The 23,545-nt window shown below is 37.4% G+C and overlaps 1 protein-coding gene across 3 annotated transcripts in view; it reads right to left on the bottom strand.

Annotated features, from left to right (window-relative positions):
- The window catches only part of TPP2 (tripeptidyl peptidase 2), a 119,138-nt gene that overhangs the window by 45,662 nt on the left and 49,931 nt on the right, over nucleotides 1-23,545 (bottom strand). For all 3 annotated transcript variants that reach the window (XM_045821565.1, XM_045821566.1, XM_045821567.1), the window contains exons 12-16: nucleotides 21,975-22,090; nucleotides 21,282-21,450; nucleotides 20,443-20,600; nucleotides 20,087-20,163; nucleotides 17,765-17,871 (exon numbers count right to left, since the gene is read on the bottom strand). In XM_045821565.1, coding sequence (XP_045677521.1) covers nucleotides 17,765-17,871; nucleotides 20,087-20,163; nucleotides 20,443-20,600; nucleotides 21,282-21,450; nucleotides 21,975-22,090 — 627 coding nt within the window. The remainder of the gene's footprint in view (nucleotides 1-17,764; nucleotides 17,872-20,086; nucleotides 20,164-20,442; nucleotides 20,601-21,281; nucleotides 21,451-21,974; nucleotides 22,091-23,545) is intronic.

Below are 23,545 nucleotides of genomic sequence, written 5' to 3'. Positions count from 1 at the left end.
TGTTTGTTTAGATGTATTGTTTGACTGGTTTTCCTTGTTCTCTCTTTCATATTGTATTTTAATTTTCCTTCTTTCACTTCACTCCTGTTCCAATAACATACTACCCTTGGTCCTGTACTTCCTATTCTTATTCAGACCATATATTTCTTGTCATGTTAGTGTTAGTCCAGTATTATTATAAATAATTGTTCCATACAATTGTAAATACTACACAGTACCCCTCCCTGGTCTTAGCCCAGTTCACTACCTTCCTGAGCTTTATTATTATTGTGTTTAACTCTGTTCTCTCGAACACTATGCCTGCTTTCTAGCCTTTACTCTCACCTTATCTCATCATTGAACCTCTCACAAGCATTGTTTTCTGGATTCAGCTCACAATCCTTCTCCTCTCTAACAAGAGTCTTATCTCTTATTCACCTTTTATAAAAAGTGGCTAGTTGGTGAAATAACACGGTTAATACTATACTTATCCAAAGGATCTCCTATCTCTTCTCTATTTGTTGGCACTTTAAATCCAATAGAATACTCTCCCACTGCCTTAACCCCTTTTGCCCTCCCCTGCCACTGATCACATACAAGATTAGGTGGGAGCTGTGAACACCAATATACCTGCTAACAGAGAGAACCCACTAACAAAGGAACCACCAACAGGTAAAAACCCAAGCACAACAAAAGAACCCACGCAAACAAGAATAAAAGGCAATCCAGACAGGGAGATCAAAGAGACCACACCACTGAACCCCACAGAACTCCTATCATAGAACTTCACCCTTAGCAGACAGCTAGCAAAGCATAACATCAGGAAGTGCAGAAACAAAGTTACCTAAAATGGGGAGACAAAAAAAGAACCTGTAATCAAAAGAAATGGAAGACTCCCCAGTAAATGGAGATAAGCAAACTATCAGATATAGGATTCAAAATGATGCTTATAAGGATGCTGAAGGAATTAATAGACAACTATAAGGAACTGAGTGAGAACTACACCAGTATGGAAAAGAAAATAGAAACTTTAAACAAAAACCAGGAAGAAATGAAAAATATAAGTTCTGAAATAAAAAATGCACTAGAAGGAGTTATAATCAGGCTGGATGAAGCAGAGGACCGAATTAGTGGCCTGGAAGACAAGGTAGAAAGAAATACCCAGGTAAAGCAGCTACACAAAAAATGACTCAAAAAATATGAAGACAGCTTAAGGGAACTCCAAGATAACACAAAATGCAACAACATTCAAATCATAGGAATTCCAGAAGGAGAAGAAAAGGAATAAGGGATAGAAACTCTGTTTGAAAAAATAATGACAGGAAACTTTCCAAACCTGGACAGGGAAAAAACCACACAAGTTCAGGAAACACAGAGGGTCCCACTCAAGATGAACCCAAAGAGGCCTACTCCAAGATCCATTTTATCTAAAACACTAAGTTTTATAGACAAGAAAGAGAATCATAAAAGCAGCAAGGGAGAACCAAGAAGTCCCTTAACCAAAATGGGTTACGGCCATGGGAGAGTTCTATTGGATTTAAAGTGCCAACACATAGAGAAGAGATAGGAGGTCCTTTGGATAAGTATAGCATTAACTGTATTATTTCACCAACTAGCCACTTTTTATAAAAGGTGAATAAGAGATAAGACTCTTGTTAGAGAGGAGAAGGATTGTGAGCTGAATCCAGAAAACAATGCTTGTGAGAGGTTCAATGATGAGATAAGGTGAGAGTAAACGATAGAAAGTAGGTACAGTGTTCGAGAGAACCAAGAATCTTCTCCATCATATAAAAAGGGGATCTGATAAGGCTAGCAGCTGACTTCTCAATAGAAACATTACAAGCCAGGAGAAAATGGCAAGAAATATTCCAAATAATGAAAAGAAGAAGAAGAAGAAAAAAAAAGGTCTGCAACCAAGACTACTCTATCCAGCAAGGCTGTCAATGAAAATGGAAGGCCAAATAAAGAGTTTCCCAGACAAAAGAAGCCTGAAAGAATACATCTCCACCAAACCAGCATTGCAAGATATGCTAAAGGGACTGCTTTAAGAAAAGGAAGAAAAAGAATGAGAGAGAGAGGAACACAGGTATAAAGGAGGAAAAATGGATAAATACCTATCAATAACAGCCTTAAATGTAAATGGATTAAACGTTCCAATCAAAAGACAAAGGGTAGCCGAATAGATAAGAAATCATGACCCACACATATGCTCCCTACAAGAGAACCACTTCAGAACAAAAGACCTTCACAGACTGAAAGTGAAGGGTTGGAAAAATGTATTGCAAGCATGGATAGGAAAAAAATCGGGAGTAACAATATTTATACATCAGACAAAATAGACTTCAAAACAAAAGCCATTAAAAAGAGACACTGAAGGATACTTCATAATACTCAAGGGAAGAATCCATCAAGAAGACATAAACATTGTAAACATATATGCATCCAACATAAGAGCACCCAAATATATAAGGAAAATCCCAGAGGACTTCAAGAAAGATATAGATAGCAACACAATTATAGTAAGGGATTTTAATACCCCACTTTCAAAAAGGATAGATCTTCCAAACAAAATACAACAAGGATACTGCAGCAATGCCCTACAACAAAGGGACTTAACAGATAAATACAGAACCTTTCATCCCAAAGAAGCAAAGTATGCATTCTTTTCAAATGCCCATGGAACATTTTCAAAGACAAATCATGTAATAAGACACAAAACAAGCCTCACCAAATTCAAGAAAACTGAAATCATATCAAGCATTTTCTCAGACCTCAAGGGACTGAAACTAGAAAACGTCAAGAAAAAATCTAAAACACCCTCAAATTCATGAAGATTGGATAGCATGCTATTAAACAATGAATAGGTCAAGAAGGAGATCAACGAAGAATCAAAAAGTTCCTGGAAAAAAATGAAAATGAACTCACAACAATCTGAAACTTATGGGACACAGCAAAGGCAATCCTGAGAGGGAAGTTTATAGCAATACAGACCTACCTAAAAAAAGATAAAAACACTTAACTTCCGGTCAAGATGGAGGCGAAGGTAGACACACTGTGCCTCCTTGCACAACCAAAATAAGGACAGCAACAATTTAGAAACAAGATAACAACCAGATCTGACAGAAAATTGAACTGTATGGAAGTCGGACAACCAAGGAGTTAAAATATACACATTTTAACTCCACATAAGAGGGGTGGAGTTGGGCAGCTGGGCGGAGAGGGGTTGAGGCACAAAAAGCAGTGACAGTGGAAGCATAAGGCATCCCGGGCACATAAGGCATCCCAAGGGCCAGACCACAGTGGGTGGACCCTGGGCACACAGGCAGCTGGCAGACCCAGTGAGGTGGCGACTGTGAAGCAAGGCACTGTATGCAAGGCACCTGGCTGTGCAGGCCACATTCCCGCACAGATAAACCAGACAAAATTAGGCAGTGAGACAGATTGAGCAACCCAGGGTCCCAGTGCTAGGAAACTGAACCTCAGGACACTGACTGAAAACACCTGTGGGTCTTAAGGTGCAGGGAGAGACTCCCAGCCTCATAGGAAAGTGCATTGGAGAGAACCACGGGGTCCTAGAATGTACACAAGCACACCCACATGGGAATTAGCACCAGAAAGGCCCAGTTAGCTTGCGGGAAGTGGGGGAAGGGACTGAAATGCCACGGAGAGAGGAGCAAGCGCCATTGTTTCCTCTCGGACCCTGCCCCTACATACAATGTCACAAACCAGCAACTGGGTTGCCCTGCCCTGGAGAACACCTAAGGCTCTGCCCCTTACTACATAACAAGTACGACCAGATTAAAAAAAAATGGCTCAAACAGAAGTACAAATCAAAGCCCCACAGCCAATACTTTTAAACGACCAAGAGATAGCCAACCTATCAGATGCACAGTCCAAGGCACTGGTGATCAGGATGCTCACAGAATTGGTTGAATTTGGTCACGAATTAGGTGAAAAAATGAAAGCTACAATAAGAGAAATGAAGGAAAATGTACAGGGAACCAATAGTGATGGAAAGGAAACTGGGACTCAAATCAACAGAGTGGACCAGAATGAAGACAGAAACAAACAAACAGAAAAGAATAGAGAAATAAGATTTCAAAAAAAATGAGGAGAAGCTTAGGAACCTCCAGGACATCTTTAAACATTCCAACATCTGAATTATTGGGGTACAAGAAGGGGAAGAGGAAGAGCAGCAAGTGGAAAATTTATTTGAACAAATAATAAAGGAGAACTTCCCTAATCTGGCATAGGAAATACACTGCCAGGAAGTCCAGGAAGCTCAGAGAGTCCCAAAGAAGTTGGACCCAAGGAGGAACACACCAAGGCACGTCATAATTACATTACCCAAGATTAAAATGAAGGAGAGAATCCTAGAAGCAGCAAGAGATAAGGAGACAGTTACCTACAAAGGAGTTCTCAAAAGAGACCTTGCAGGCAAGAAGAAGCTGGAAAGAAGCATTCCAAGTCATGAAAGGCAAAGACCTACATCCGAGATTGCTGTATCCAGCAAAGCTTTCATTTAGAATAGAAGGGCAAATAAAGTGCTTCTCAGATAAGGTCAAGTTCAAGGAGCTCATCATCACCAAGCCCTTATTTTATGAAATGTTAAAGGGACTTATCTAAGAAAAAGAAGATAAAAAACATGTATAGTAAAATGACAGCAAACTCACAAATTTCAACAACCATACCTAAAACACAAACCAAAACAAACTCAGTGCCCTGGCTGGCGTAGCTCAGTGGATTGAGCGCGGGCTGCGAACCAAAATGTTGTAGGTTCTATTCCCAGTCAAGGTACATGCCTGGGTTGCAGGCCATGACCCCCAGCAACTGCACATTGATGTTTCTCTCTCTCTTTCTCCCTCCCTTCCCTCTCTGAAAATAAATAAATTAATTTAAAAAACACACAAACAAACAAAGCAAACAACTAGAACAGGAACAGAACCACAGAAATGGAGATCACATGGAGGGTTAGCAACAGGGGAGTGGGAGGAGGAGAGAGGGAGAAAAGGTACAGAGAATAAGTAGCATAAATGGTAGGAAGAAAATAGACAGGGGGAGGGTAAGAATAGTATGGGAAATGTAGAAGCTAAAGAACTTATGACACATGGACATGAACTAAGGGGAGGGAATGTGGGTGGGGGGTGTGCAGTGTGGAGGGGAGTGAAGGGGGGAAAATGAGACAGCTGTAATAGCATAATCAATAAAATATCTTTTAAAAAAGATAGAAACACTTAAAATAAACATCATAATCCTACATCTACATGAACTGGAAGAACAACAACAAAGACAGCCCAGAGCAAGTAGAAGGAAGGAAATAACCAAGATCAGAGCAGAAATAAACAACAGTGAGACTAAAACAACAATCCAAGTAATCAATAAATGCAAGAGCTGGTTCTTTGAAAAGTTACACAAACTTGACAACCTTTAAGGAGACCCATCAAGAAAAAAAGAAAGAGTACCAAAATAAACAAAATCGAAATGAACGTAGAGAATTTACAACAGACAACACAGAGATACAAAGGATTGTAAGAAATTACTATGAACAAAATATGCCAGGAAATTTGAAAACCAGGGTGAAATGGACAATTTTCTAGAAAAATATAACCTCTCAAAATTGAATGAAGAAGCAGCAGAAGGCTTGAACAGACCAATAACAGCTGATGAAATAGAAGCAGTAACTGTAAAACTCCCAGCACACAAAAGCCCTGGACAAGATAGTTACACAGGAGAATTTTACAAAACATTTAAGGAAGAACTAACCCCTATTCTTCTCAGATGATTCCAAAAAAATAAAGAAGAGGGAAGACTCCAAAACTCTTTTGACAAAGCCATCACCGCTCCAATTCCCAAACCAGATAAAGATATAATAAACAAAGAAAACTACAGAGGAGTATCACTGATGAACATAGATGTCAAAATCCTCAACAAAGCATTGACAAACTGCATCCCACAATACATTAAAGAGATCATACATCATGACCAAATGAGATTCATCCCAGGGATGCAGGGATGGTACAACATTTGCAAATCTATAAATGTAATACATCACATAAACAAAAGGAAAGACAAAAATCACATGATCATATCAATACATGCAGAAAAAGCATTTGATAAGGTACAGGACCCACTTATGATAAAAATACTCAGCAATGTGGGAGTAGAGGGACCATTCCTGAACATGATAAAAGCCATATATGAGAAACCTACAGCCAGCATCTTACTTAATGGGCAACAATGAAAAGTTTTCCCGCTAAGATCAGGAATAAGACAAGAATGTCTATTTTCATCATTTCTATTCAACAAAGTATTGGAAGCTCTAGCTACAGTGATCAGACAAGAAGAAATAAAAGTCATCCTAATTGGAAAGGAGGAAGTAAAACAGTCCCTATTTGCAGACTATATCATAGTGTATATAGAAAACCCTATAGAATCCACCCAAAACACTCAAGCTAATAAATGAATTTGACAAAACAGCAGGGTTCAAAGTCAATATTCAGAAATTAAAGGCATTTTAATACACCAACAACAAAAGATCAGAATCAAGGAAAAAATCCCATTTGCTATGGCAACAAGAAAAATAAAGTACCTAGGAATGAACCTCATCAAGGAGGTGAAAGACCTGTACTTTTTACTTCCTTAAAAGAAATTTCTTCCTTAAAAGAAATTAAGGAAGACAAAAACAAATGGAAGCATGTACTGTGTTCATGGATAGGAAGAATCAACATTATCAAAATGTCCACACTACCCAAAGCAATTTATGGACTCAATGCAATCCCCATTAAAATACCAATGACATATTTACTGATTTAGAACAAACAGTTCAAAAATTTATATACTATAATCAAAACAGCCCGGTACAGGCATAAGAACAGACACACAGACTAATGGAACAGAACACAGAATGCAGAAATAAACCCAAGACTCCATGGTTAATTAATATTCAACAAAGAGGTAGAAGCATAAATGGGAGTAAAAACAGCCTCTTCAACAAATGGTGTTGGGAGAGCTGGACAACTACATGCAAAAAAATGAAACTCGACCACCAACTTACACATAAACAAAAATAAATTCAAAGTGGATAAAAGACTTAAATATAAGTCATGACACCATAAAAGTCATACAGGAGAACATAGGTAGGAAAATCTCAGATATTCCTCACAGTAATACTTTCTAGGATAGCAATATTATGTACCTAGAGCAAGGGACATAAAGGAAAGAATAAAGAAATGGGATCTCATCAAAATTAAAAGTTTATTCATGGCTAAAGAAAATATTATTAAAATCACCTACTTTGGTTTGATCTCCAAAATATATAAAGAACTCATAAGACTCCACTTCAGGAAGACAATCAACCCAAATAAAAAAGGGCAAAAGAACTGAATAGACACTTCTCCAGGGAGGACATACAGAGGGCCCAGAGACATATGAACAGACGGCTCAGCATCACTAGCCATCAGGGAGATGCAAATTAAAACCGCAATGAGATACCACTTCACACTGGTCAGAATGGCCACCATAAACAAATCAATAAACAACAAGTGTTGGAGAGGTTGTGGAGAAAAGGGAACCCTAGTGCACTGTTGGTAGTAATGCGGACTGTGGAAAAGAGTATGGAGTTTCCTCAGAAAACTGAAAATGGAATTGCCATTTGATCCAGTAATACCAATGTTGGGATTATACCCTAAGGATCCTGAAACACCAATTCAAAAGAACCGATGCACCCCAATGTTCATAGTTGTACAATTCACAATAGCCAAGTGCTGAAAACAACCTAAGTGCCCATCAGTAAATCAGTGGGTCAAAAAACTATGGTACATTTACACATGGAAAACTATGCAGAAGAAAGAAAGAAGGAGCTCCTACCCTTTGTGATAGCATGGATGGATCTGAACAGCATTATGCTAAGTGAAACAAGTGAAGTAGTGAAAGAGAAATACCTTATGATCGCATCTATAACTGGAACCTAATCAACAAAACAAACAAGCAAGCAAAATGCAACCAGAGACAAATAAAGAACAATCTGACCATAATCAGAGAGGAGGATGAAGAGGGATAACAGGGGATAATGGGACGGGGAGAGCATCAAGGAATATGTATAAAGGACACATGGACAAAGCCAAAGGGGACAGGTTTGAGGTTGGGAGGTAGGCATTGTTTTGGCTGGGTGGGGATGTGGTAGGGTAAAAATGGAGACAAATGTACTTATTTGAACAAAAATAAAAATAATTAAATAAAAAATAATTACCCTAAAAAAAAAAGCTGAAAAGGTAGAAGACTCAGCTATGGAAAATAAATAAATCAGTATTAAAATAAACTATGGGAGAGAAGAAGATAGCAGAAGAGTGAATGGAAGTCACACTAACTTCCTCCCTGTACCAATTCGGAATTACAACTAAATTATGGACAAATGACCCAGAACAAACAACTGAGCAATAGTGAGAGAGAATCCTTATAACCTTGGACAGACAGAAAAATCAGCTTTAGCACAACCAGTCCAGTAAGGAGTACAATAGAAACTCAAGAGGACTGGCTCGGTGCCCACAGGCTACAGCGCCAGAGAGATAATTAAGTGGCTGGTTGGATTGCCCTAAGAATGGGGTCTAAACCATAAGCTAGGATTTCCAGCCTAGAGCACCAAGGTCCAAAAAATACACAGATAAGAACCAGTGGCGAAAAGCAGCAGGGGTGCTCTGCTAGAGACAGGCAGCTGGAGACTCAAAGAGCCATGTAAAGGGCCAACACACAGATTTTCATTTGTAATTGCTTATGCTGGGCTGTGGCAAAAGTGGGAGGGGGTGAGGGGATAGAGTGGACTAGAGTGGATGCTAGAGGAGAGACTGGGGGTGGAGGCTTTGGCGAGAGAACTGGGAGACTAGCCACCAGAAGCCAGATTTTGAGTCACCACCAGTTCCACAGCAGCTATTCTGCTTTGGCAGACCACTCCACTCTGAGGGGCAGCAGCCCAAGGGGAAATACCCCTGATCCCAGGAGGGACTCTGCCCCACCCTATGGTACTTACAACTGACCACTGACCACAGAATGACTAGATTAACAACTGAAGAAGACAGCAGGGACAGGAGGTGCCTGGAAGTCTCGAATTGGCTGCATAAGGTCCGATGGGGTCAGCATCTGACATCACCAGAGATGGATCCAGAAATAAAAACACAGTGATAAATACTAGAGGCTACTGAGACAAAATCCACCTTGGTCTTCTCCATGATTTGTGATATTTCTCTTCTGCATAGCTTTTTAACATTCATTTTTTGTCTAGCAAGTTTGTACATATTAAGTCACTAGATTTTGTACTACAGTTTATTTCAATTCACATATTTTGCCACTCTGTCCTCTTATCCCTTTTCACCTTCTTCTTTCCTCTAATTATTATTTCAGACTTTGTTTTCTCTCTTGCTACAGCTTGTTTCCATTTCACACTCTATTTCTCCCCCATCCAGACATACAAAATCAATTTTCTTGTCAGTGATCATCTCACATCCTTTCTCTTGCTATTAAAATAATGGTGTTCTCTCTCCACCTTTGGAAATCTTTGCTGGTTGGTTGTGGTACAGTAGATGATGTTGTACTTTTTTCAGTTTTATCTCTAGATCTTCACTAATTTTGTATTTCAAATATCAAATTTTACTGGTCCCCTTTCCTATTCTTTTTTATCTCAAATTGTTAATTTTGTCCTGTCTTAGACTGTTTTTCTTTTTGTTCTTTCTTCTATTTCTCTTTCATCATCCCCTTTTATTTTTCTTTATTCTCCTTTTTCCTTCCTTTTTCTTTTTCCTTTTGTCTCAAATTCTAATTTCTCCCTGTCTTAGCCTGGTTTTTGTTCCTCATTCTTACTATTCCCTCTCATTCTATCATTTGAAAATCACTCCTGATTCCTCAAGACAACTCTTAAGCTTTTCTTTGTTTCTTTTATTCCTTTTATTTCCATACCACCTATATTAACTTTAGCTCATTTGTTGTTGATAGAACTGTTGTGTATCTTTCTCTCCAATTTGGCTCCTATATGTTATTATTTGCTATTTTTCCATTCTTTTTCTTTCTTATTTTATCTTACTTTAATTTCTGTTTAAACCTAATAATATATACTTCCCTTCTCATACTCCATTCCACATTCCTCATTCCCTTTTCTGTTCATGATGTAAATTTTACTTTCTTTCTTCGCATTGCTCCAACTTCTACCTCATATTAGGTCACCTCCCTCTACACTCTCAAAATCATTTTTCTTTCAGTAGGCCATCTCATATCTGCTCTCCTTCCTTATAACAGTCTTAATCTCCTTACATCCTTATCAATACTGGTTCATTTCCTGTTGATAGTGGGATTGCGCAGGGAGTTATTTTTCTGGGAGTGGGTTTGTTTCCTGAGCTTTGTGGTTTTGTTCTGGTAGCACTTGCACAACAGAATATAAGATGTGGTGGTTGGAGTGACCCTCAGTAAAACAGCTGAAGGGAAAGACCCAACAAAGAAAGATCCAACAATCATAACTCAATTACATCCAGAGAACCAACATAAACAGTATAAAGGACATTCCAAGAGCATCAAGTTCAGGACATCAAGGAGACTACACCACTGAATCTCACAGGTTGCCTACCATAGAAGATCATACCAGAAACTCAGGAAATTAAAACATATTAATTTAAGATGCAGAAGCAAACAAGAAGAGTCTCACAAATAATGGTAAGACAAAGAAACAACCCCCGAGTGAAAGGAATGGGGGAAGCCTCAGAAAAGAGTGCTAAATGAAATAGAAGCAATTCAACTACCAGATAGTGAGTTTAAAACAATGGTTATAAGGAAGCTCAATGAGATCACTGAGAATACCAAAAACTACAGGGAAACTACAAAGAACTTACTGCAAACTTTATCAGCATGAAAAAGGACAGAGAAACAATCAACAAGGGCCAAGAGGAAATAAAGAATACAATTTCTGAATTGAAAAACATGGTAGAAGGAATGAAAAGAGGGCTAGATGAAACAGAGCACTGAACCAGCGAGCTGGAGGACAAGGTAAAAAATAACTCCCATTAAGAGCAAGAAAATGAAAAAAAGATTGAAAAAGAAAGAAAACGGGTTGAGGGAAGTGCAGGACAACATGAAACGTAACAATATCCATATAATAGGGATACCAGAAGAAGAAGAAGAGCAAGGAACAGAAAACCTGTTTGAAAAAATAATAATGGAAAATTTCCCTAGTTCGATGAGAGAAAAAGTCACACAAATCTAAAGGGTCCTAATCAAGAGGAACCCAAAGAGGCCCATTTCAAGACACTCATAATTAAAATGGCAAAATTTAGACAAAGAGAACATCTTAAAGGCAGCAAAGCAGAAACAAAAAGTAACATACAAGGGAGCCCCGATAAGGCTGGCAGCTGACTTCCCAACAGAAACACTATAAGCGAGAAGGGAATAGCAAGAAATATTTCAAGTAATGAAAATCTAAGGCCTGCTACTAAGGCTACTTTATACAGCAAGACACTCAATGAAAATGGAAGGTGAAATAAGGAGTTTCCCAGACAAAAGGAAGCTGAAATAATACACTTCCAGCAAACCAGCACTGCGAGACATACTAAAGGGACTGTTTTAAGATGAAGAGAGAGAGAGAGAGAACAGCAGAGGTACAAAGAGGGTAAAATGGCAATGAATAAGTACCTATCAGTAATAACCTTAAATGTAAATGGATTCAATGCTCCAATCAATAGACCCAATGTAGCTGAATGGGTAAGTAAACATGACCTGCACATATGCTGCCTACAAGAGACCCACCTCAGAACAAAATACCTACACAGAGTGAAAGTGAATGGCTGGAAAAAAATATTCGAAGTAAACAGACAGGGAAAAAAGCCAGGGTAGCAATACTCACGTCAGACAAAATAGACTTCAAAACACAGGCCATAAAAAGAGACACTGAAGGACACTTCATAGTACTCAAGAGAAAAATCCATCAAGAAGACATAACTATTGTATACATATATTTGCCCAACATAGCAGCACCCAAATATATAAGGAAAACCTTGAAGGATTCAAGAAAGATACACAGCAACACACTTATACTATGGAATTTTAACACCTCATTGTCAACAATGGATAGGTCTCCCAAACAAAATATCACAAAAGATATTCTGAAACTGAATGATACCTTAGATCAAATGGACTTAACTGATATGTATAGGACCTTACATCCCAAATAAGCAAAATCCACATTCTTTTTCAATGCATATGGAACATTTCAAAGACAGACCACATGACAGCACAGAAAACAAGCCTCAACAAATTCAAGAGAATTGAAATCATATCAAGCATTTTCTCAGACCACAAGGGAGTGAAACCAGAAACCAATCTCAAGGAAAAAAATTCAAAAATACTCAAACTCATGGAGCGTGAATAGCATACTATTAAATAATGAATGGGTTAATAATGAGATCAAGAAAGAAATCAAAAAGTTTCTAGAAGTAAATGAAAATGAACACACAACAGTCTAAAATCTATGGGACATAGTGAAGGCAGTCTTGAGAGGGAAGTTCATAGCAATACAGGCCTACCTAAAAAGTATAGAAACATTTCAAATGAACAGTCTAACCCTACATCTACAAAAATAGGAGGAACAGCAAAAAATAAAGCCCAGAGTGAGTAGAAGAAAGAAAACAATCAAGATCAGAGCAGTTAAATGATGCAGAGACTAAAAGAACAATTCAGAAGATGAGTAAATCCAGGAGCTGGTTCTCTGAAAAGGTAAAATCAACAAGCCTTTAAGTAGATTCATCAAGAAAAAAAGGGAGAGACTGAAATAAATAAATCAGAAATGAAAGAGTAGAATCTATAACCGATACTAAGAAATACAAAGGATTGTAAAAAGTTACTGTGAACCAATATATGCCAAGAAATTTGAGAACCTGGGTAACATGGACAAACATATAATCTTCCAAAACTGAATCAAGAAGCAGAAAACCTGAACAGATCCATAACAGTTGGTGAAACTGAAGCAGTAATCAAATAAATTCCAGTACACAAAAGTCCTGGACCAGACTGTTTCTCAGGAGAATTTTACAAAACATTTAAGGAAGAGCTAACCCCTGTCCCTCACAGACTATTTCAAATAATCCAAGAACAGGGAAGACTCCCACATTCTTTGTATGAGACCAGCATCACCCTAATCACCAAACCAGACAAAGACACAACAAAGAAAACTACAGGCCAATATCACTGAGGAACGTGGAGGCTAAAATCCTCCACAAAGTACTGGCAAACCGCATCCAGCAATACATCAAAAAGATCATACACCCTGATCAAGTGGGACTCATCCTATGGATGCATGGATGGTACAATATTTGCAAACCAATAAATGTAACACATCACATAATCAAAAGGAAAGACAAAAATCACATGATCATATCAACAGATGCAGAAAAAGCATTTGATAAGGTATGGCACTCATTTATGACAAAAACATTCAGCAAAGTGGGAGTTAGAGGGACCCTTCCTCAACATGATAAAGGCCATGTATGAAAAGCATACAGCCAACATCATACTCAATGGGCACAAACTAAAAGTTTTCCCGCTAAGATCAGGAATAAGACAAGAATGTCTACTTTCACCATTTTTTAAAAAAATTTATTTTAATCATTGTTCAAGTACAGTTTTCTGACCTTTACTCCCATCCCAGCCCACCCACCCATCCCTCCCACCTCCTTCCCATTTCCACCTCCACTAGTTTTTGTCCATGTGTCCTTTATATTTGTTTCTGTAAACCCTTCCCATTCTCCCCTGAAATTCCCTCCACTCTCTCCTCAGGTCACTGTCATCCTGTTCTCTATTTCAGTGTCTTTGGTTATATTTTGCTTGCTTGTTTGTTTTGTTGTTTATGTTCCTGTTAAAGGTCAGATCATATGGTATTTGTCTTTCACTGCCTAGCTTATTTTGCTTAGCATAAATCTTTCTGGCTCCATCCATGCTGTTGCAAAGTGTAGGAGCTCCTTACTTTCACCATTTTTGTTCAACAAATTATTGGAAGTTCTAGCAATAGCCATTAGACAAGAAGAAATAAAAGGAATCCAAATTGGAAAGAGTAAGTAAAACTGCCACTGTTTGCAGATGATATGATAGTGTACACAGAAAACCTTATAGGTACCACATAAAAACTACTCAACCTAGTAAGTGAATCTGGCAAAGCAGTGGGATACAAAGTCAATGTTCAGAAATCGAAGTCATTTTTGTATGCCAATGAAATATCAGAAACAGATATAAGGAAAAAACCCTATTTGCTACAGCAACAAGTTAAATAAAGTACCTGAGAATAAACCTAATGAAGGAGGTAAAAGACCTGTACTCAGAACTGAACAAAACTGAAGAAAGAAATTAAGGAAGAAAAAACAAATGGAAGCATACACCATGTTCATGGATTGGAAGAATCAACATCATCAAAATGTCAATACTACCCAAAGCAATTTACAGATTCAACACAATCCCTATTAAAATACCAATGACATATTTATGTAGAACAAACTTTTCAAAAATTTATATTGAAACCATAAATGACACTGAATAGCCTCAGCAATTTTGAGAAAGAACAACAAAGTAGAAGAGATCACAATACCTGACATCAAACAATATTACAAGGCCATAGTAATCTAAACAATCTAATACTGGCAAAGGAATACACACATAGTCAATGGAACAGAATAGAGAGCCCAGAAATAAACCCAAGTCTCTATGGTCAATTGATATTTTACAAAGGGGTAGATGCATAAAATGGAGTAAAAACAGCCTCTTCAACAAATGGTGTTGGGAGATATGGACAGCTACATGCAAAAAAATGAAATTTGATAACTTAAACCATACACAGAAATAAATTCAAGCTGGATAAAAGACTGAAATATAAGCCGTGATACCATAAAGATCCTAGAGGAGAACATAGGCAGAGAAATCTCAGGTATTCCATGTGGCAATATTTTCACTGATATCTCCCCTAGAGCAAGGGACATAAAGGAAAGAAGAAACAAATGGGATCTCATCAAAATAAAAAGCTTCTGCATGGCTAAAGAAAATTTCAGCAAAATGAAAAGGGAACAAACTGTATGGGAAAACATATTTGCCAATGATATCTCAGACAAAGGTTTGATCTCCAAAATATATAAAGAACTCATATGACTTCACTCCAGGAAGAAAAACAGCCCAATTAAAAAACAGGCAAAGGAACTGAATAGGTACTTCTCCAAGGAGGACATACAGAGGGCCCAGAGACATATGAAAAGGTGCTCAGCATCATTAGCCATCAGAGAGATGCAAATTAAAACCACAATCGGATACTACTCCACACCGGTGGAGAATGGCCATCATAAACAAGTCAACGAACAACAAGTGTTGGAGAGGTTGTGGAGAAAAGGGAACCCTAGTGCACTGTTGGTGGGAATGCAGATTGGTGCAGCCACTGTGGAAAACGGTATGGAATTTCCTCAGAAAACTGAAAATGGAATTGCCTTTTGATCCGGCAATCCCACTGCTGGGATTATACCCTAAGAGCCCTGAAACTCCAATTCAAAAGAACCGATGCACCCCAATGTTCATAGCAGCACAATTTACAATAGCCAAGTGCTGCAAGTGCCCTAGCTGCCCATCAGTAAATGAGTAGATCAAAATGCTGTGGTACATTTACACAATGGAATACTACACAGCAGAAAGAAAGGAGGAGCTCCTACCCTTTGCAAGAGCTGGATGGATCTGGAGAACATTATGCTAAAAGTGATATAAGCCCAGCAGTGAAAGACAAACACCGTATGTTCTCACCTATAAGTGGAACCTAATCAACAAAACAAACAAGCAAGCAAAATAGAACCTGAAACACTGAAATAAAGAACAAACTGACAGTAACCAGAGGGGCAGGGGAGCGGAATAATGGGGTAAAGATGGGAAAGGGTCATCAGGGAACATGTATAAATGACCCAAGGACAAAGTCAAAGAGGGAAGGATTGAGGGTGGGAGATGGGGGTGAGTGGGGCGGGGGAAAGTAGTGGCGGGAAAATGGAGACAGCTGCAGTTAACCAGCAATAAAAAAAATACTGCCACACACACACAAAAATAAAATAAAATAAAATAAGCTATGCTGCAAACACCATTAGACAGCAAGCTTTTCTATAGTTAGACACACAATTATTCTAATCAGGTACCTTTCAAAATCCCTCCTTCCACTGCTAAGCTCAACCTTTCCTCATGTTTTAGTCAAAAGCCAAGCAACTCCTGATAAACAGGATTTTAATTTCAGAAACCTGTATTTATCATCATGCTTAAAGTCCATTAGTATCTATTTCTTCAACTTTATTGATAACCTTTCCTAGTCTCTGCCTCTAGGTTTATTTGTGTCCTGTTTGCTTCTAGAAGGTTTGTCAGGACTACATATGCTTAGCTTCATTCTGAGGCAGAAGTGGAGGTAAGCCCAAATCACCGTGAAGCAAGATCAGCTTATCTACTGAATATCCACTCTAATACAGAGAGCTAAGCAAAGCTTAATTTTCTGGTTTACAAGGTCAAGTTGGCACAGAGCTCTGTGAATCTAATCAATTGATAAGAATACAAAATTTGGTGTTGTAACAATATTTCTAATTATTTGAAATAGGAATCAACTGGAGTACTGTCCTCCATCACTCCTTTCCTCACTTCCTTACTTTTTATCCCCCCATCCCAGCCTGACTGAGATAAAAATGACCGATAACACTGTGTAAGTTTTAAGGTATACAACACGATGATTTGATAAATGTATATATTGTGAAATGTTCATCACAATCAGGTCAGTTAACACATACATCACCTCACAGTTACCAATTCTGGTAGTGAAAACATTTAAAATCTACGCTCTTAGTAAATGTCAAGTATACAATACAGTACTGTAGACTATAGTCACCATGCTAGATATTAAATCCCTCGAACTTACTCATAACTCAAAGTTTGACCTCTTTGACCAACATTTCCTCCACCACTCCCACCCCCAGTAGTAGATTTCTAATCAAAGACTGTTAAATGCTCTGATCTACTTCCATTTTAGATCATATGATGAATTTTTATTAAAAGCAAAAACAAAAAACTATTTTCAACACCAACTTAAGCAAATGTTAATTAGGGCATTATAATCATTGGCATTTACCATTAAAAAGATTTCAGATTCAATGTTAACTATAGATTTTTATTCTTTAAAATGATTAATGTACATTTTATCAGTCTAATGTTAGATAACTGAAAGGGGCTCTATGTACATGCATGGCAGCCCAGAGTTGTTCAACAACATAACTAATCATTAACAGATAAGACATTATTCTAAACTGAGTTAAAATCTTGAATATTAAAACATCTTAAGATGACCTAGATGACTGGATGTATAAGCCAATGCAAAATAGTACTAGATCTTTAAAACGCTTTAAACCTAGCCCTGGCTGGTGTAGCTCAGTGGGTTGAGTGTGAACTTTCAAATCAAAGGGTTGCCTGTTCGATTCCCAGTCAGTGCGCATGCCTTTGTTGCAGGCCAAGCCCCCAGTACGGAGCATGTGAGAGGCAACCACACATTGCTGTTTCTCTCCCTCTCTTTTTCCCTTGTCCTTTCTCTAAAAATAAGCAAATATAATATTTTGGAAAAGTTTTAAACCTAATAGCAATTCCAGAGTGCCAGATATAGTGTTGTTATAAAAAATGTGCATTAAAAATATATGAACTCTATGTAGTCATCATAATAAAAGAGATAGGATGTACATAAAAATAAGGGGTCAATAGAGACTTTAATTTTACTTACCAGCCCATGTTGCACCCTCAGGAACCTCAATAAAATGCCTTCGAATTTGACCAGGTTTAAAATGTACATCTGTAAAGGCTAGATCATAATGTGATGATTCATTTACTCTGAAAATACAAATTAATGATTAAATGTGATACTCTCATAAAAAGGTTATATATTAATTATAAGCCCACTGGGAATCTAAATTTTTAAGCTGGTTACAAAACAGTATGCTTAATACAATCTCGTTTTTGCTGCATGTTAGCAGAAATAAGCTCTAGCTAGGCCAATATAGATGACTCTTCTAGTTTTTACTTGTCTACTTTATAATCTGCAAAACACACACAGGCACATGTATATGCACACACAAAATAAGAGAGCACTTTTTTAAATTAAAGGAATTGTGCAACATTCAGTATTTCCCAATTAAAGAGAATCTGGGCCATAGTGAGTTCTAAATATTAAAATCAAAGGAAATGTTTCCTGTAATTGATACCGATTGTAGCTCTGAGACTGGTATTAAATAAATCCTTTTTTTGTAGTTTTGAAATGCTTATATACCATAAAGACACAGTAAAGAAGCTACTTTCAGAGCATTTTTATAAGAAGTCAATGAAACATAAAGGTCAATGTATAATTACCCACTATAAAAACCTCAAGTACATGCTAAAGACAAATTCTAGTCAGTGTGACAAAAATATAATCAGAGCCTACTATGTTATACAGAGGCACTATTATTAGGAGTTACAAATACAACAATGAATAAAATATTTTCCTTTGTCATAGACAATCTAAAGGGGACAGAAAAACCAGCTGAAACATTTAATGTAATATGCTTTAGGTAGAAAAGAGATTTACTTCATGCAAAGAGACCAGGGAAAACTTCTGGAAGGAGATAACGTCTCAGCTGATTCCTGAATCATATACATTACCGTCTCTAAGCTTGTACTGAACTAGGAAACACTAAGGCTAAGAATTAATTTAACTGTCCTATAATTTTTCATGCATATGTCACTTTTTATCTCCTCAGTTTCATCATATGTTTCTTATGGGTTAAGACCTATTGGATACTTAATATTTACCAGTGTAACTAACTCTACAGAAATTGTTAACTTAGAACTTTGTTGTTTCCAATGCTCAAGTAATCTCAATCTTGCCCTACACCTACTAAATAATTTGTTTTGTTTTGTAAATACTGTATAATGGGTTCCACATAGAAATATGTAAGATGCAGCCCGTGTCTTCAGTGGGTAAATATACCACAGACATGTAACAAGCACTAGGAAGCAGCAAGAAGGGACTCACTTCACCTGGGTATGACCAGGAACACGCCTGGTCATTAAGAGACAGGAAACTGAAGCAAAGAAACCAGCTGTGCAAATGCACCCAGGCAGCATCTATAACCTCAGGGAAATGTGTAATTTGCTGTACAAATGGCAGAAAACACTAGTGTGTAAAGGATCACTGTTTGCTATTTTAAGGAGCATCATTTAATCCTTGAATGTGCCACTGATGTATTTAGGCAGGAAGCAATATGATCAGAGTTGCTCGGTTCCAGGTGGAAGAAAAGATGGAAAGAGTCTGGAAACAGCAGGTGACTGGAAAAGTGGAAGAACCAGGAAAAAACAGTGATCCCAGAGACAAGGGGGTTAAAATGGAGTGGAAGCAGAAGAGGATAAAGTCATATATCAAATATTGCAGAAGGACTGGGCAAAATGAAGGCTAAACTGCCTCTGAATTGGGCAATTAGAAGGGCATCAGCACCTTAGGGGAAAGCAGTTTCAGGGCAGGGCCTGCCCTCAGTTCAGGTCAGAGAACTGATGCCATCACTTATTCCCACAGTGAACAAGGAATAATGTGATTGTGCCACCTTGAACGTTGAGCAAGAAGCAGAACTAAAGCCTGGTTATCTGGTTCTTGCCTGTTAATCCTGTAGAAATTTACATTATTTCCATAAATAGCTATTAAAAATTAAAGTTGACCCTTGAACAATGTGGGGGTTAGGGGCACTAACACTAAAAGCAGTTGAAAACCCATGTGTAACTTCTGACTCCCCCAAAACTTAGCTGTCCCTTGGTATCTATGGAAGATTGGTTCCAGGACAACCCATGGATACTAAAATCTGCAGATGTTTAAGCCCTCTGTATAAAAAGGGTACAGTTCAGTGCAGACTCATCAGCCCTCTGCATCTGCAGACTCCCAACTACAGATTAGATACAGTACAGGCATTTATTGAAAACATCTACCTATAAGTGGATACATGCAGTTCAAACCTGTATTGTTCAAGGGTCAACTGTTACTGCACAAGTAACAGTAAGCTGTTGGTAACTTGTTACTTACTTTGCTGCTATAATTGCAGTTATTGGAACTCTGAACAGAGGACCCGCATTAGGGGATGCTATATCATAGCCACATACCTTAAAAAGAGAATGATGTTAAGTTTCAGTATCCATAAACAAACTTTTAACAGAGAAAAAAGAAAAAAAAGTGTAATCAGGTCACAGAATAAATTAATCTAATATTAAAATTTAAAGGCCCTAAGCACAAGCTGACATCAATTCCCTGATGTCCAGGTCACGTAATTAATGGCAAATAGCCTAAACAAAATCCTTGACAAGGAGGAAAGGACTGCCACACAAAGTACTTTTAAGCTTTTTAAAGGTAAAGAAAGTAAAAAAGTGAAGATACACAAATACCTCTGTATAATGTAATCCTTCTCTTAAACCCCTGGGATCCACACGTATGTTTATGTGTCTGCACTGATTCATGAGTTCCAAATGGCTAGGACACTGAACCCAAGATGAGTTTGAAGTTAACGCTAAATGAAGCTGAAGGGATATTTTTTCAGAGTTTTCTGGCATTAAAGAGACCAAAAATTAAAGATTAGTCCTTTCTTTCATTTAAGAAAACTCTAGCTTCTCTCAAGAATATTAGTAAATTTATAAAAGGCATTAGGGATGAGCTTCCAAAACACAGCTTAAATAAAAAACACAGAATCTTCCTTATGCTTTAGTACACTTGTGATCCATTCCCACCTTCACCCAACACTACTATAACCCTAACAAGGAGTTTTTGTGGCTATTTTTCATTATTGCGTGTGGATAACAGCATCTCACCAACATGACGACTGGGAAATATATGGTGATGATGACTCTTTTGTTTATATCTCATTAAGCTGAGGTTCTCTTGGCTGCTTCCACTTCCCATTCTCCAACTGGAAACTCTGTCTTACAGTTGTGAAAGTGGGAAAGAAAAGGAAGCTGATATCTTATTATCCACAATTTAATAAAAATGTAGGTCACTGAAGGCCCATTCTATTTTCCTTGGTAGTCAGAATGCTAACTGAATTGCCATAGTATTAGAATCCCTAAATGCCATCCTATTTTCCCTCAAATCTACAAGATTTTAAATAATAATATTGTCAATTCACATTATCTATTTAGAACATTAGCCCACACAGCATTTTTATATTATGATACTATTTATTCAAACCATAAATGTGAGCACTTCAGCTTACCATCCATTTATTACTTACCAGTATTTTCTGGAAATACAGGTTCAATGCCAACACCATGGTCTGAAGGTGCGGCCACCTGAACAGGATCTCGGAGGTAGATGCCACGGTTATTTCCAACGGTAACAGTGAAACCTAATTTATTAGCAAATGACGTATTCTGAACGAGGTAGTCATAGGCTTTATCAACCTAATAAAAGAACACAAAGAGTAAGATGTAAATGGTTAGGTCAAGAAAATATTTTGTTGCAAGTTACCAATTTGATTCCACTTATGGTAAAGTACAAGCAAAAAGTTTCTGTATTCAGCCCTCTAAAATTCAGAAGGAAGTTTCACTTTTTTTGCAAATTACTAGTCTAGCTACTAAATTCACCTTCCCCTCCACTCTCTTGATTCACACTATTATTCCCAAGTAACCAAAGTTAGGAACTCTACCATACGCCATTATGATTTAACAGTTTTTGCTCTTTAACTCTGCTTTGAATTTCTACCCTCTATGTCCTACATATGTTATATTTCTCTACTTTACTACAACAAATTTGTCTTAACTAAAAAATGTGTTTTCACATCTTCTTTGCTTACAGTTCAGAGACCACTATGATGATATAATCTAGAATTAGATACAGTCAATCATCATTTTAACAGGAAATATTATCCCAAATAGCTAAGAGATTATCTTAATGATTGTAAACACATTTTTCATACAAACAATACCTGAATAATACCATGTCCTTGAGCAAAGACTTCTATATTGTCAGCTTTCACTGCAGTGTTCTCTAGAGCTCTTCTGACTGAATGAACTGTGTAGTTAACATTATTAGCCTTCAGACCTAAAATTTAAAAACAGAAACAAGAAAAAATATTAGGGAGCTCACTACTTGAAACCTTTTCCCCTTCACCAGTATAGATAATATGTACATTTCCTGGCTTTAATGTCCTGTGCTTCAACACTCATTTTTAAATCCAAAACAAAGCACAACAAAACAAAATTTAACTTAATAGTCTGACAAAACCCACTGGCATCACACGAAGATTTATTTAAGAAAAATCACTGTGTGCCCATTATTATGCAATGGCACTAATGCAGGCTATGCAGAAATACTGTAAATGTAAGGAAGCAGACAGATACCTAAAGGCATTGGGATGACATTTGGTTTAAGACACTGCTGGTCAAACAATACAAGGTAGGGCAAAAGTAGGTTTACAGTTGTGAGTACGTGAAACACAGAGTTTATTGTTATCACTATTTATTAATTATTGTATTATTTTCCATATGAATTGTAAACCTACTTGTGCCCACCCAGTATTTTTTCAACCTGGTTGCTTGTTATATAAACACCAAGGGAGCTTAAATAAGCCAAAAAGATGCTGAGGCATCACCATAGACTAATTAACTTCACATCTTTGAGTCTAGATCCCATGCACTGATATGGATTAAAAGCTTCCCCAGTAATGCTAGGGAGTACGTAGGCTGGGAATGACAGTTCTGTGGGAAGGATATGGAGGCCACCAATCTGTGAACCCTGCATTAAAACCTGTTGTTAAATATCAAAAACAAGTGATATAGCATTCCTGCCTTCTCCAGAACTCAACAAACATGTAAACACAATATTTAAGAATGAGCAACACAAACCTAGAAATATGCTGCTATAAGAGTAAATAAGGAGAAGCTCTAGCAGATGAACAAACACATGAGTTGGGTCTTTAAAATGCACAGGAGTTTGCAAGGCCAAAAAATAGCAGAAGGAATTCTAGGCAGAGAAAGTAGTATGACCAAAGACAGAAGGCATGAACAACCTTGAAATATTTGGTAGATACTTAAAAACATAAATCTCTTGGCCATACATAATCCTTCCAATTTCTGTATCTCTTTATAATTCAATATCTCAGTATACCTGTCTATATAAATATTCTCAAAACATTTTAAAAGAATTCTGAGAAACTACATATTCCCTGCCACATGTTTCATTTTTTTATTTCTTTCCATTATAAGCATAAATACTTTCAAAAAATAAAATATTTGCACATTCACATTTTAAAATAAATCGTTGGTAATTAGACATGTTGACATATATGAGGAAGCATATGATGCTTCCTCATATGATGCTCTGAGTAGGACACAATAGGGAATTCTGTTGTATTTTTGACCAAAATACATAACCTAAATTTAATTATGAAGAAATATCATATAAACCCAAATTGAGAGACACTTTACAAAATAAGTTTCAACAGTTTCAAGATTATGAAACACAAGAAAAGACTGAGGAATGCTCTTATATGAAAAG

The sequence above is a fragment of the Phyllostomus hastatus genome, unplaced genomic scaffold, assembly GCF_019186645.2.
Source record: "Phyllostomus hastatus isolate PE091 unplaced genomic scaffold, TTU_PhHast_1.1 phas_scaffold_46, whole genome shotgun sequence".
Taxonomy (NCBI): Eukaryota; Metazoa; Chordata; class Mammalia; order Chiroptera; family Phyllostomidae; genus Phyllostomus; species Phyllostomus hastatus.
Note: the sequence above shows the minus strand (reverse complement) of the source record. Positions and strands in the feature narration are given on the sequence as shown.